The 14,971-nt window shown below is 45.1% G+C and overlaps 1 protein-coding gene across 1 annotated transcript in view; it reads left to right on the top strand.

The window, feature by feature from the left end:
- The window catches only part of Sorl1 (sortilin related receptor 1), a 162,951-nt gene that overhangs the window by 109,825 nt on the left and 38,155 nt on the right, over window positions 1-14,971 (top strand). Inside the window, 4 exon segments of the mRNA NM_053519.1 lie at window positions 2,201-2,320; window positions 8,858-8,983; window positions 11,569-11,676; window positions 13,673-13,804. Of these exon segments, the coding sequence (NP_445971.1) occupies window positions 2,201-2,320; window positions 8,858-8,983; window positions 11,569-11,676; window positions 13,673-13,804 (486 nt within the window).

Below are 14,971 nucleotides of genomic sequence, written 5' to 3'. Positions count from 1 at the left end.
CTCTCAGGAGAGATCTACATCCGGCTCCTGTAGGCCTGCACTTCTTTGCTTCATCCACCTTGTCTAATTGGATGGCTGTATATGTATGGGCCACATGTGGGGCAGGCTCTGAATGGGTGTTCCTTCTGTATCTGTTTTAATCTTTGCCTCTCTATTCCCTGCCAAGGGTATTCTTGTTCCCCTTTTAAAGAAGGAGTGAAGCATTCACATTTTGATCATCCGTCTTGAGTTTCATTTGTTCTAGGCATCTAGGGTAATTCAAGCATTTGGGCTAATAGCCACTTATCAATGAGTGCATACCATGTGTGTTTTTCTGTGATTGGGTTACCTCACTCAGGATGATATTTTCCAGTTCCAACCATTTGCCTATGAATTTCATAAAGTCATTGTTTTTGATAGCTGAGTAATATTCCATTGTGTAGATGTAGCACATTTTCTGTATCCATTCCTCTGTTGAAGGGCATCTGGGTTCTTTCCAGTTTCTGGCTATTATAAATAAGGCTGCGATGAACATAGTGGAGCACGTGTCTCTTTTATATGTTGGGGCATCTTTTGGGTATATGCCCAAGAGTAGTATAGCTGGATCCTCAACTTTTGACAGCTGTCCTGGGTCCCATGCTTGGCTATTCTTGTTTGCGTTCATCTTTCAAATTATTCTAATAGTGATATATATATATATATATATATATATATGTATAGTGTGAGTGTGTGTGTGTATACGCGCAGCACACATGTGGAGGTCAGAGGACAACTTCATGAGTTCTCTCCCTCCACTTTTACATAGTCTCTTAGGGTTTCCATTGCTGTGACCAAGGCAGCTCTTATAAAGGACGACGTTTAGTTGGGACTAGCGCATAGGTTCAGAGGTTCACTTTCATCTAGGTGGAAAGCAAGGCAGTGCGCAGGCAAACATGGGGCTGGAGGAGCCGAAAGTGCTGCACCTCGATCCAGAGGCCTCCAGGCAGCGAGCCCCCCCTCACAGTGACACTCTTCCTCTAACCAGGCCTCAGCTCCTCATAGTGCTATTCTCTGGGCTGAGCATATTCAAACCACACATGGGTTCTGAGGATGTAATGAAGGGTGTCGGGTTTACGTGGCCTTCATCTGCTGCACAGAGCCAGCCACCTCCTCCACTCCTCCTGTAGTTTTGAGACTCAAGACAATTCCACTTAGACATTCTGCGTCTTGGTCCTTTCAGGCTTCTGTTAAAAAAAAATAAAATAAAACTTAGACCGTATGATTTATAAACAGAGCTTAACTCCTCCTCATCTTGAAGTCTGGGAGTTTCTAGATTAACTCGTTTCTAGTTTCAGGTTTGCTATCTCCCGAGGGGCTAGCCTATCATACGGTACCTTCTCTGTGTCCCCAGGAGGCAGAGGTGAGGAGAGCCCACCTTCTCCCTCAGTGAGGTCGTGGCTCCCACTCTTAGCCACCTTCTAAAGGTCCCGTCTCTTGTTCTGCTGCATCCATGATGCATTCCTTGTGGGGGTTTGGGGTCGGGGCATGTTCAGACCTCAGTGGGGTTTTTCGATTCCTCAGGACCTAAAAAAGGTATCACGGGGAATCCTTGCTTCCTTTGGCCAAGCTGCGCCGCATCATTGGCCCCAGGAACTGTTCCTTCTGGAAAGCAAAGCCATGGGCATCCCAGAGGGAAGTCCTGATCTCTAGCTCCTCCCTCAGCAGTCTCAGCACTACAGCCACTTTCCCTGAGGAGAGCTTCTTCCAGTGAGCAGCCCACAGCTCTCCCTCAGCAATGGGCTTCGTCTCTAGGGTCTCGGCTTCTCGAAACTTCTGCTCTCTGGTCTCTCTCATGATTGTAACCTAACTTCAGTCTCATTGCCATCCCAGGTGCAAGAGTGTTTGTGGAGTACACAGAGAATGTCATGATAAATGGGAGAGGTCATTTTTCTTTTTCTCTCAGAGTCTCCATGGGTCGATATCTTAGCCTATCTAGAACCCATTTGCGACGTGCATGGTGGGAACTGTTGTAGGTGACCTTCTATCCTTGGTTTGAGGCCTTTCTTTCCACCATGTCTGTGGATGGTCCAGGATGGACGCGCTCCTGGCGAAGGTCTCTGTGTCTCCCCTGTCTGAGCAATCGGTGGCGCGTGTCCACTTCTGACTTCTGAGGTGTGAGGGGCAGAATTCAGAGTGTGCCTTGCCCCCCACCTCCAGTCCCCGCTGTGCTTTCTCCCCACAGAGATGCACCAGTGTCGCAGCGACGAGTTCAACTGTAGCTCTGGGATGTGCATCCGGTCCTCCTGGGTGTGCGACGGAGACAACGACTGTCGGGACTGGTCTGATGAAGCCAACTGCACCGGTCAGTACTTCCTAGGCCTCGTGAACACTGCTCACGTAGCGGTGTGCTAGTGAGCATAAAAACTAGATGCTGAGAATTCGTGTCAGAAACAGCCAGCTTGGCTGTCCTTGGAGCTTACGAGGTAGGAGCTATGAGCAGAGCTCCACAGGGTTCTGGGGGAATCTATCGTCTTAATTCTCTGGGACCAGTTAGCAAGGAATCTTTCACAAAGACTGACTGTGGGTCTAGGAACCATGTCTTTTTTTAATATTTATTTTTATTTTATGTGTATTGGCGTTTCGCCTGCATGTGTGTATTTGTGCCACATGTTTGTGGTGCCCTCAGAGAAGGTCAGAGAAGGGTATCCGACCCTCTAGAACTGGCTACAGATGGACGTGGGCTGTCAAATCCATGGTTTGAGTAGCACTAAACTATTAAGGGTTCCCTACAAGGGTTAAAGTGCAAACTGGGCTTGTTTGAGGTAAGATTTTATCCTTGGGAACATCGTGGGTGGGAAAGGAGTGTTAGATGCTATGAGATAGGGACTGTGTTCTGGTTCCTCTCTTGGTTTCATGCATGTCTACGTTATCTTCGTGAATGACTGACTGGCAGTGTTTACAGGAATGGTGAACTCTGGGTAGTTCAAGGAGTCGGGAATTTTGTGAGAAAGGAGCACAAGTCTGTTTTACTATCCTTCCCTCTGACCCTATGTTTTTATATGGCTATAACTTTCCAAGAACTAAAATTAGAATAAAAAATTTCTGTAGTTCCTGGATTCCTCTAGAAGCTGAAATTCAATTTGGTCCTAAGCACGCCAAAACAATGGCCCCGTATACTATCAGGATGCCCAGTGATGTCCCCCAGTCTCAGCCCGGAGAAGGACACATGTTTTGGGGTGTGATCTCCTTTAGAAGGGTGCAGGACAATTCTTCTCTACAGTGTATGTAGCCTATTGAAGAAGGAAAGCTAGACTGTCTGTCACGGGAGCCGCCACGAACCCAGAAGCATGTAGAGGCTGTCTGCAGGCTCGAGTTTGGATAGATAATTAGTTACCCTGTTAAAAGGGTGCACCCAGGCATTCAGTATGCAAATTGCAGCGTGGTTGAGCACCTCGTTAGTACTGCCGTGTTAGACCAGCCCAGCTTGCAGCAGCTCCTGTCAGACTTCTGGAATGAATTAACGCTTCAGTACTATGGGTGGGCGTGTCATAAGCTGCAGGCTTCCCCTGTGCTTTCCTGTAGACAGCAATGGAACTCTGTTCTGCTATTAGCCGCAGCCTTGTGCCATGTTCCTTCAAGAATTCTCCTTCTTGCCGTCTTAGAATAGTTGGAGGGTGGACATGAGCTCATTCTGCCATAGGTGCGACACTTCCTTTTCTGACTTATTGAATTAAGACAAAGAGGATGGGTCAGGCTGGGCTGTCCTTCTGGTGGCCTCAGCCCACTGTCTTCTCTGAGTTGAGAGTGTTCCTCATTGTAACCCACCGTGCTGCTACTTAGAGTCCATTTGCGGTCTTTATTCCTTTAAAAACACCCTAATCGTTTTGATGTTCACTTTAGAAAGAATTTCTTTGTACTCACAACATCTTCCTCTCTCATAGATGGATAAGAACTTTAAATCCTTGCCCACAATTCCAAAATTAAAATGCCTAGTAAACTATTGATTATTTTAAAGTGCTGGGCAGGCAATATTCTAGTTTTATCTTTTAAAACCATAAACATCAGGGCTGGGAGTGTAGATCAGTGATAGAGCATTTGCCCAGCACGATTGAGACCCTAGGTTTGATTCCCATCGCCTCCAAATAAATGTATAAATAAATAATAAATAAGTATCTAAAATTAATCAGTTATTAATTGATTCTATCTGCCTGCCTACCTATCATCTATTTGTCTGTCTGTCTATCTATCTACAATCTATTTATTATCTATCATCTATCAATCATCTGTCATCTATCTATATATCATCTATCTATCTACATACTATTTGTCTACCTGCCTGCCTTCCTGCCTGCCTTCTGTCTATCTGTCTGTCTAGTCTGTCTATCTATATATGTCTGTCTATCTGCCTGCCTGTCTATCTATTTGTCTATATATCTATATATCTATCTGCCTGCCTGTCTGTCTGTCTATCTGTCTATCTGCCTGCCTGTCTGTCTATCTGTCTGTCTATCTGTCTATCAAACTACATATCTGTCTGTCTATCTTCCTGCCTGTCTGTCTATCTACTTGTCTATATATCTACATATCTATCTGCCTGCCTGCCTGTCTGTCTATCTGCCTGTCTGTCTGTTTATCTGTCTGTCTGTCTATCTAACTACATATCTGTCTGTCTATCTGCCTGCCTGTCTGTCTATCTATTTATCTATATATCTACATATCTATCTATATGCCTGCCTGCCTATCTATCTATCTATCTATCTATCTATCTATCTATCTATCTATCTATCTATCATCTATCTATCTATCTATCATCTATCTAGCGTGTGTGCGGCATGAATGCACGTATCTGTGAAGATGTGTGGAGGCCACAGGACAACCTTCAAGGAGTCAGTTCTCTCCATCTACCGTGTAGACCCCAGGATTGAACTCAGGTCGTGAGGACTGGCAGCAAGTGCCTCCATCTGCTGAACTCTCTTGCCTGCTCCCAACTTACTCCTTTTAGTGACCAAACTCATGTGTCAGTATGTCACTTTACCAGCTATTGTCTTGTGTCCATGTATGCACCTTCAGTGGTTCTTACAACAGAAGACAGATTGCTAAACCGTCTTGGGGCTTTGTGGGTATAAACGTGTCGCCAGCCCCCTTAGTTTCAGATTCAAAGGAGTCTGGACGTCTTCATTTATAGCACAATCCTGTAATATTATTGATGGGGTTATCCTAGTTCTTATAGACCCTCGTGCTCGTTTTGCTTCTCTTAGAGAGTCTGTGGTAATGACATCCTTGTTTCCATAGTTTTCAATTGTTATGAAATTTCACCTATTTTCTTTTGAGACATGCTTTCTTTTCAAGATCTGAGAATTTATGCTTTTCGTCTGTCCTTGAATCTTACAGTTAAGTAGTTGATGAAGGTCCCTGGTCCTCAGCAGTTACTCTCAGGCCTTCTTCACTGGGCAGCATCCTCCTGTTGCTCCCTCTTCCCGATGTTATATTTATTCCTTTGGATTCTTAGCTGGACTCTGAGTTACTTCTATAGAGCCGCCTTCCAGTTCTTAAGTTCTCTTTTCAGCTAAATCGAATTCTTGTTTCTATGGCTGTAGATTTTTTTTTGTAAAACATCTATTTTTTAAATAAAAACCTTTTTAAATAATTAAATATTGTGCCTAAAACACCTAGTTATTTTTCAGTGATAGCCCGTAATTCTTCCTAGTTCTCTTTATGCTTTTTTTCTATATCATTAATTATTCAAATTTAGTTCTCCCTGTGCATTCCACTGTAATCCAGTGCTGTGTAAGTAGTGAGGCAGAGGTCTCCCTCCTTAGATTTTAGTCTCCATCTTTAGGCCCACTTATACGGTAATGGTTTTAATCAGGTGTTCCAAATGATGTTGAGAGGTTGGGGACAATCAAAGCCAGGGAGTAGGTGGTAGGATGCCTGTGTTAAACTGAACTCACCCAATTGACCCCACAGTTACAGTGAATCCCATCCTCCCCAGTCTCCAAATGCTACAGCCTGGCTCAGTCATTCTCTCTATGTGGGTGATTGAAGTATTATTTTTGAGCATGTTACTTCTCAGACACGTAAAATCAGAGGACTAGTCCATTACTCAGATTTATTTTTTAATCCAGAAAGGAAAAGGCTCTATGTTCCAGGCATGCCTGGCCAGTTGAGTAAAACCTGATTAATCCTTCTGATCCCTGCATCTGGGCTCAAATCTGGAGATCTCAGACACAGCTCCTAGACTGTCATTTGGAAACCCTTCGGGCACTTCGAAATTGTTATCAATTAAAAGGAAAGTGCACAGGCTGGGTAACAAGTAGATCCTCCAGGTAACAGCCTTAAATGAGTTTATGCTCTGTGAGAAGGAGCCAGGCTGAAGTTGGCTAGAGGACAAACGGCCGGGCTCTCGCCATCGATAAGTCAGAGTGTAGGCAATGCTGTTACTAGACAGAAACTCAGGTCACACCCACCATTCATAGATTCCTCTTTTCAGCATGAGTAGATCTTAAAAGATGTTTAGTGGATTCTGAGTGCCCTGGTTTGTAAACACTGACTGAACGTGGACTTACGAACGTTCTTCTTCGCTCTTTGAAGAGATGAAACGACAGATAACGGAGTGTGCGTGTTTCAGAATGGTTTGAAAAACCAGGTTCTGGGTGTTTCTGAGCATTGCGACAGAGTGGCTTTCAATTCAGTAGGAATTCTGGCAGATGTGAACCATTTTTCTGACCCTTCAGTAGTGTATCCCCCGACACCTGCACTGGATCAAGCTCTGTAGCTTGTTCCCAACAACCCTCTCTGGTTGGTTTTTCTTCTCCTTTTGGGAGGATGCCTATTCATACAACAGGAGCCACAAGGAACTTTTCTAGGTTATAATATTTCCTTGCCAATGTTTTTGCCTTGTTCTGTTTGACTTACGACCAATGGCCTACACCTATCCAAAAAATGTTAAATAGAAAATTCCAGAAATAAATAATCTTTACACTGTAAATGAGTTTTAATTGTCCTATTTTTATTATTAACTATTTTGGTTTTTTAAAATTTTTTGTTATTTTATTTTTAAACTTATTTTTAATTTTATTTTTATTAACTAATTTATATTTTCTTTTTTTTTTTTTTGGTTCTTTTTTTTTTTTCGGAGCTGGGGACCGAACCTAGGGCCTTGCGCTTCCTAGGTAAGCGCTCTACCACTGAGCTAAATCCCCAGCCCCTAATTTATATTTTCTATTTCTGTGATTAAAACATCATAGGACTGTACGTTAGAAAATATGTAGTGTTCAGTATTATCTAAAGTTCTAAATATCCATGCACCGTCTTAAAGTGCGCTCCCTGTAAATCAGGGACCGCTGTGTACTTCTTTCTGTTACTTGTGAACAACATAGGTCTGGCTTTCCTGCAGCAGTGAACAGATATAAAACGGTTTCCTGTTTCTTCATGGGAGGACCATCACACTGTCAGTCTGGGTTCATGCAAAGTATCTTTGAGATTCGGAGATGCATTTAATGACCTTTTGTGCGCAAATGAAGCTGTTAGTTTACATCAGCGCTTCTAGGGTTGTGTGTGGTAGAACTGCCTTCAATTCCAGCATTTGAGAGGGAGAAAAGTTGACCCTTGTAAGTTCAAAGCCAGCCTGGTCTATAGTGAATTTCCCGGGCAGCCAGGGACATGCAGAGACTCAAGCTAAACAAACAAACAAATAAATAAATGGGTAAAACAAAACCAAAAAAAAAAAAAAAGGAAAGATGCATCTCTCTGTCTCACTGGCTTCTTTTTAAGTCAGCAGTTCTCAACTTGTGGGCGGTGACCTCTTAGGTGTCCGAATGGTCCTTTTCTCAGGGGTTCCATGTCAGATACCCTGCGTATTTCATATCTATATTATAATTCATAACTGTAACAGGATTACAGTTATGAAGTAGCAATGGGAGAATTTTATGGTTGGGGGTCACCACAACAAGAGCTGTATAAAGAGTCAGTGTTAGGATGGTTGAGAGCCACTGTTTGGGTGATTGTACTGGACCCTGAGTGTGTCAGGTGTTGCGCTTACCTTTACAGAAGTTTTAAATCGTTCCTGTTTCCCGGCTTGCTTTCTTTTAGATTCTGGATGAATCCATTGTGTTCTGTGGGTCTGGAAGTTTCTGCATTTCAAACGGAGTACTGTTATTTAGAATTACATTATTAAAATCATGCTGCTTCATAACTTAGAAGAACTCTCAAGACACTAGGCCTCCAGACAGTTGCTGAGGAAGGTCTAGAACCTTCCGTCAGAACACACAGCATCTCTTATCTCATGGCATCTCTAGGGAAGAGGCTTCTCTGAGAGCGTTCAGTAGCAGTGCACTGAAGAGGAAGGGCCCCTGTAGACACACATGGCCTGCTGTGTTACAGCCGTGTCTGCTTCCTAATGTCTCCCAGCCAGCTCCTCCTGTGTAAAATGCTCCATGGTTGTGAGGAGTCTTTTCTGTAGGTGCCTAGGCCTGTACACTGACTTACACCACACTGTAACCTGCCAATGCCTGTTAAGACGTTTCTGAACTAATTCTTGGTGACCTCGGCTCTTGTGCAAAGGAGCCATCTGCATAGCAGTAACTTCTCTAGAGCTGCCTTCTCTTTCCTTTCTAAGCGATTGTGGTAGACACGATGCATTATCACTGGCTGGTGCATGGAGCTGGAGAGAGCTAGTGCTCCCCAATCTCTGAGTGCTCCCTACTCTTCATGGCTCCCTGGTCCCTCTTTCCTGCCCTCCCCTGTCTCTTTAGCAGTAAAGATATTACTAAGGGAAAACTACTTGTACCTCAGCTGCTCCCAAAGTCCCCACCTCAACATCTAGCTTAGACCTTCCTTCTGGTAGTTAAGGGGGGAGAGTGGAAAAGGAAGAATGACATTGTTCTCTTCTCATTGGCAGCCATCTACCACACCTGTGAGGCCTCCAACTTCCAATGCCACAATGGCCACTGCATCCCCCAGCGATGGGCATGTGACGGTGACGCGGATTGCCAGGACGGCTCTGATGAAGATCCCATCAGCTGTGGTAAATGTAGATTCCCTGGCCCTTCCCCAGGGTCTGCCATTGAGGGGAGGGGCAGCCAGTGAGCCAGGAGGTGAAACTTTGTACTCCTGTGTTAGCAGTCTCACACACACACACACACACACACACACACACACACACACACACACACACACACAGATAGAGAGAGAGAGAGAGAGAGAGAGAGAGAGAGAGAGAGAGAGAGAACCACATATTCAGTACTTTCTCTGCTACGTAGTTAACATTCCTTTGCCGGACATCCTGAATTTTCATGGAAGTGGAGTCGCTGGGGTCAAATATCATTATGTAAGCTCTTCTCCATTCAGATTCAAAGTTTAAAATTAGCTTTTTCCATATACCTGCATTTCGTTTAGTGAGCATTTTTATGAAGGATGCACAGTAATTATGATCTAGTTTATCCAGTTGATCCTTGCTGGGCATTTATTCGAAAGCGGTTTTGTTCTCACTGTTAAGACAGCAAGTGCTCCACGTCCTTAGAAGGCCCGTTTCCCTTTGCCCTATTTTGGGGGACACTTTGCACAGTATGTACTCATGATGGCAGAGGTTCCCATGCCTTCCCATGGTTCCCTTCACTGCTAGATTATCTTACGTGCTCTCTGCCCATCCTGAGCTACACGATCCTTCTCGCCTCCCCTGATGGCTTCACCATCCCACTTGTTTTCAGGACTTTATAACTGTGCTAGCTTCTGATCTATCTCTTTCCAAAGTGATTTCTGCATATCAGCATTAAGCATTTTCCCCAAGTCATAGACTCATGGGCCTTTTCTCTATCTGAATGATGCTCTTTGACTAGTTTTCTAGGAATACCAATTGCAACACATGTCCTTGTCTTAGAATCTAGTCTCTGTAGAGGGAACCAACTGCAAGGTACTGAGCTGTCAAAGGCTGCGCCTGCTCTGGTAACGGCCTTCACTCTAGCAGTAGGCTTAGGGCAGAGAGACTTAGGGTAAACAGATGGGGCATCGGGATGCTTTAGTTCTGGTTTCAGTTTCACCAGAAATGGCCGTGAAACCCCAGGCTCTCTAAGCAAACACACTCCAGAAGGGCTTTGTTCTAGGATTCCCAAAGAGTAAGTATCAAGGTGCTAAGTGTTTCGTGGAGCATACAAAATCCGGGATTTAATAACTCAGATTCATGTCCTTTTTTGTCTCTATTTGCTGAACCATCTCTCTTTGTTATAAAAACATAATGAATTTTTTTCTAGGTATTTTTTTATAAACCATCCACTAATATTCACGGCACTGTCAACATTTATTTGGTATTAATCAAGAATGAGCCTTAATTCTTGTGCCAAATAAAGAAGCCAAGTCTTACATTAAAAAACTCACTTTCTTTCTTTCTTTCTTTCTTTCTTTTTTTTTTTTGTCGGTTATTTTAATAGTACAGTCTGGGAGTTGAAAGCATAAAAGGGTCTAGAGTAAAATTTGCCCCCACTCACCCCTATACGCGCACCCCAGTCTGCGTACTTCTTCTGCCCCATTCTTGTAGAAAACCATACTTTAAATGGCTTTACACATTGGTCGGTGTTTTTAAATGCTCGAGACTATTTCTGGGTATAACAGTGTCTCAGGCAGTGATGGGCTCCGTTTACAGTGGTCCTATGGATGACAGGGAGATGTGACGTTTCTGTCTGGTAGCAACTCCAAGCTACCTAACATCAGTGTGGCATGTGTCATTGTGGGTGTGTGGCAGTGTTCGGGTAAATAAGCCTTCAGTGTTGCCAGCCACATACACATGTGACACACACAGTTGCGTGTTATGTGCAGTACAACAGTGATGATGCTTATGTGCACTGCTGAGCGTGTGTTTCCCGTGTTATCTCTATCCTTCTTATCATTCCTGAGGGACAGCTAGTCTGGCTTGCCACTTCACCGGGTGCCACACCTCATCTGTTTACCTCATCTCTCCAGAGCATGTGAAGTGACTGGCCTGCAGGTGCCATCCAGGTCTGCCTCCCTGAGGTCTTGGGATGTTCACACAGCAGCAAAACCGACCACCTCTTAGCACACAGCCCACTGTTATGTGAAATGTGATTATAAATTCGAAGGCACATGTATTCCTTATACCTCTCTCATACACACAGTGCCACCAATGGTTTTCTGTACCTTGTTATTATTACATAGTTGTATATCCTGGTTGATTTTTTTCATCGTAGTCTCCTTCAGACTCAGGTACCCTTTTGTTGAGCATTCACCTGGAACAAGTGGCTCGTTCTTGCTACAGCGTGTTGCAGTGTAACATTGGTGCTGCCACTAAGTTCCCGCTGCAGTTTTGTCATTGCGTTATTTTTGAGTTGTGTAAATAGCATGCTCATCTGCTTTTGGAATTGCAGGATCATATATATATATATATATATATATATATATATATATATGTACACATACACACATACATGCTATATATATCATACATATGCTGTATACCCCCCCCCACACACACACAATCAGTTTGTAACTTCGCTAGCCAGTAACAGACCACCTTGGAGGTGGTGTGGCCTGGCCGTCAGCCAGTGTGAGCTCTTGCCTGCTTCTTCACTGTTGTTCTTCTGTGATTGACTTAAATTTCAGAGAAAAAGTGCAATGGATTCCACTGCCCAAACGGCACGTGCATCCCATCCAGCAAGCATTGTGATGGGCTGCGGGACTGCCCCGACGGCTCTGACGAGCAGCACTGTGGTGAGTCCAGTCCTTGCCCTGGTGGTTGCACCAATCTCTTCTCTGGTCCCTGGCCCCAGAGTTCTCAACCTAGGGAATGGGTCAGGCAGGGAGACGAGGCCCAGGAGAAAGGGAGCATTAAGCTGAGTGGGGTGGCCTAAACGCTGCCATTTGGCTGCCACGTGAACTGTCAGCCGCACGGTTCTTTTTGCCTGGGCACTTTCCTCTTCCACTTGCCTGGTTTCATTAAAGTTTATCACTGAATATCACTTGAGGAGTATTTTAGGCAAGGCGAACCTTTTTCTACCCCATTTCAATCCTAGAGGTACACATCTCTGGAGAATGCTGGAAACAGCTGGGAACTTTTAAAAGCCATGGTGTCTGGGAGCTACCCCAGACTTTCTGAGGTACTTAAAGTATGGCTTGGACGTTGAGATCCTTCTGGGTTTTGTTTTTCTTTTCACAGTGCTCCACATGAATCTAATGTGCAGTACAGGTTGGGAACAAATGTGTGGTACAGGTTGGGAACAAATGTGTTAGTTCAGTAGTTGTGGTCTGGCCTCTAGGCAGGATCTGGCCCATCACTCAAAGGTGTGTTAGTATAGGCATGGCTGACTGGCCTGTGGCCAAATTCATCCAAGTTCTTTGGAATGAAGAACACAGTGTGTGTTGCATGAGGCTGTTCTCGTGCTATGATGGTGAAACTGAGTAGACAGATGACACTGTGTTCTAGGCTTCTATAAAACACAGGTCAACGTCTCTCTCTAATGGCATGGGAACAACATCTTAGGTTCGACATCTTTGCGCATGTGCGCGTGCGTGCACACACACACACACACACACACACACACACACACAATTGGAGAGAGGGTATATGATAAGGAATTGGTGCCCAAGAGTATAAAAGCTTTAATTTTTCTTTTCTTTTACTGGATATTTTCTTTATTTACATTTCAAATGCTATCCCCTTTCCCTGGTTTCCTCTCTGGAAACCCCCTATCCTATCCCCCCTCCCCCCTGCGTCTATGAGAATGCTTCCCCACTCACCCACCCATTCCCTCCCACCTCCCCACTCTGGTGTTCCCCTACACAGGACCAAGGACCTCTCCTCCCACTGATGCCCAACAAGGCCATCCTCTGTTACATATGCAGCTGGAGCCATGGGTTCCTCCATGTGTACTCTTTGGTTGGTGGTTTAGTCCCTGGGAGCTCTGGGGGTTCTGGTTGGTTGATATTGTTGTTCTTCCTATGGAGTTGCAAACCCCTTCAGCTCCTTCAGTCCTTTCTCTAACTCCTCCATTGGGGTCCCCAAGGCAGTTGTTCCTCACATCCAGATTCGTTCGTGCTATGGTTCCGAGATCTCTACTCCACATGCGTTTCCAGTGTCTGCTCTCACAGGGACATCTATCCTATTGTGATTTCTCTCATCCTAGTGACCTTTGCTTCTAACACCAGTGGCTTTTGGCTTTTCTAAAGGACCTGCCTCTCGAGAGAGTTAGTTACATTGGTCTCAGGGTTTCCACAGAGGGGTTGGAGACAGGTGTGTGTGCTTCAGCCTGTAATGCTGACTGCTGGTAGAAAATGATTACTCACCTCCTTATCAGAGAGTCCATGTCCTGTTAATTATGGTTAAGGTGTGGGCTTTGTGCCAGGCAGCTCTGGGGTGCAATTTGGGCTTCTCTCTCATTAGCCTGTGCCCTTGGCAGACAGAGTACTTGATGCTGCCACCCCTATTTCCTTGTTCCATATGTATGCAGAGACAATAAAATCTCTTATACTGTTGTCTCGAGGTTTAACGGTGCACTTTATGACAAGTGTTTTCACTCAGGGCCTTGCATAAAAAAGTGTTCCACCCCCCAAGTGGCTCAGGGCCTTGCATAAAGAGGTACTCCACCCCAGGTGGCTGTCACCATCAGTCACTGTGTACAGTATTCTGTCCTTGAGTGTTTGTTCGGGGCTGCAGTGCACCTGTGCCAGCCTTAGCCACTCACAGCCCTTCCTTGCTGTTCTCTTTCAGAGCCCTTCTGCACACGCTTCATGGACTTTGTGTGTAAGAACCGTCAGCAGTGTCTGTTCCACTCCATGGTGTGTGACGGGATCATCCAGTGCCGAGATGGCTCTGATGAGGATGCCACCTTCGCCGGATGCTGTGAGTGCATGGCTGGGGGGAGTCCCATGACCAAGCAAGTTGGCCACTCTGTGGGGCACCTAAGACCTGAATGCGGGTCACGTCTCAGTGCCTAGGACTGCTGTTGTTGTTGTTCCTTTTCTCACAGAAGCACTGATGCTTTGCATCTGCTAGTTATACGTGATTGTGATGAAGCTGGGGAGTGACCAGAGCCTTGTCAAATGTCACCTTACGGGAGAGACTGGCCCTCCATTTATATTGACGGGCTAATCTCTCTGTAGCACAGTTTTGCTCCCGTGGTCTTCCTGGCGTGGACCCCCACTTTGTATACTTTCTTTTACAGCCGCCCTTTCCTGCTGCTATCCCTAGTCGTTACTTTGGTGTTGCTGTGACCAAAAGAAACAGCTTTTTTTTTTTTTTTTTTTTTTTTTTTTTGGAGCTGGGGACCGAACCCAGGGCCTTGCACTTGCTAGGCAAGCGCTCTACCGCTGAGCTAAATCCCCAACCCCAGAAACAGCTTTTAAAGAGGATTTACTTTGGCTCATGGTTCCGTGGGGTTTGGCCCATGGTTGTCTGGCTTCATATGTTTGGGCAGAGTATTGCAGTGGGAGTGTGGAAGGGGAGAACATTTTACCACACGACACACGGGAGGCAGAGTGAAAAGGACTTGTGGACCCAGTGCAACCTTCAAAGGCCCAGCCCGAGTTTGTACTTTCCCTGGTCATGTTCTACTTCCCAGGGTTCCCATAGCCTCCCAGATTAATGGCACTGAGTAGGGACCAAGCCTGTTGGGGACATTTCACATTCAAAGCATAGCACTAGGTCTGTATAGGTCTCAAGCTATCAGAACAAAATCCAGTAGACTGACTGGGTGCCTCAACCAACAGAAACTCTGTTGACCACTCTCGAGGTGTTGGGAGCACTCTCTGGAGCCTCCCTCAACCCATGATCTTTCTCCTGTATGTATCTGTGTCTAAACTTCTACCGTTGTATATTTTTATTTAAAGAAACAGGGTCCTGCCATGTTGCCCAGGTTGGCACCAAAAACCTGGGCTTAAGTGACAGTCTTCTCCTAAGGACACAAGTCATACCAGATTAGAGTCCACCTTGATGACTCCATTTGAATGTAAATTTTCCCCATTAAAAGCATTATTGCTAAAGCAGGCACAGTATGTGAGCTCAGGGGTT

The sequence above is a fragment of the Rattus norvegicus genome, chromosome 8 (assembly GCF_021556685.1).
Source record: "Rattus norvegicus strain SHRSP/BbbUtx chromosome 8, alternate assembly SHRSP_T2T, whole genome shotgun sequence".
Taxonomy (NCBI): Eukaryota; Metazoa; Chordata; class Mammalia; order Rodentia; family Muridae; genus Rattus; species Rattus norvegicus.
This window is presented reverse-complemented; position numbering and strand designations above follow the sequence as displayed.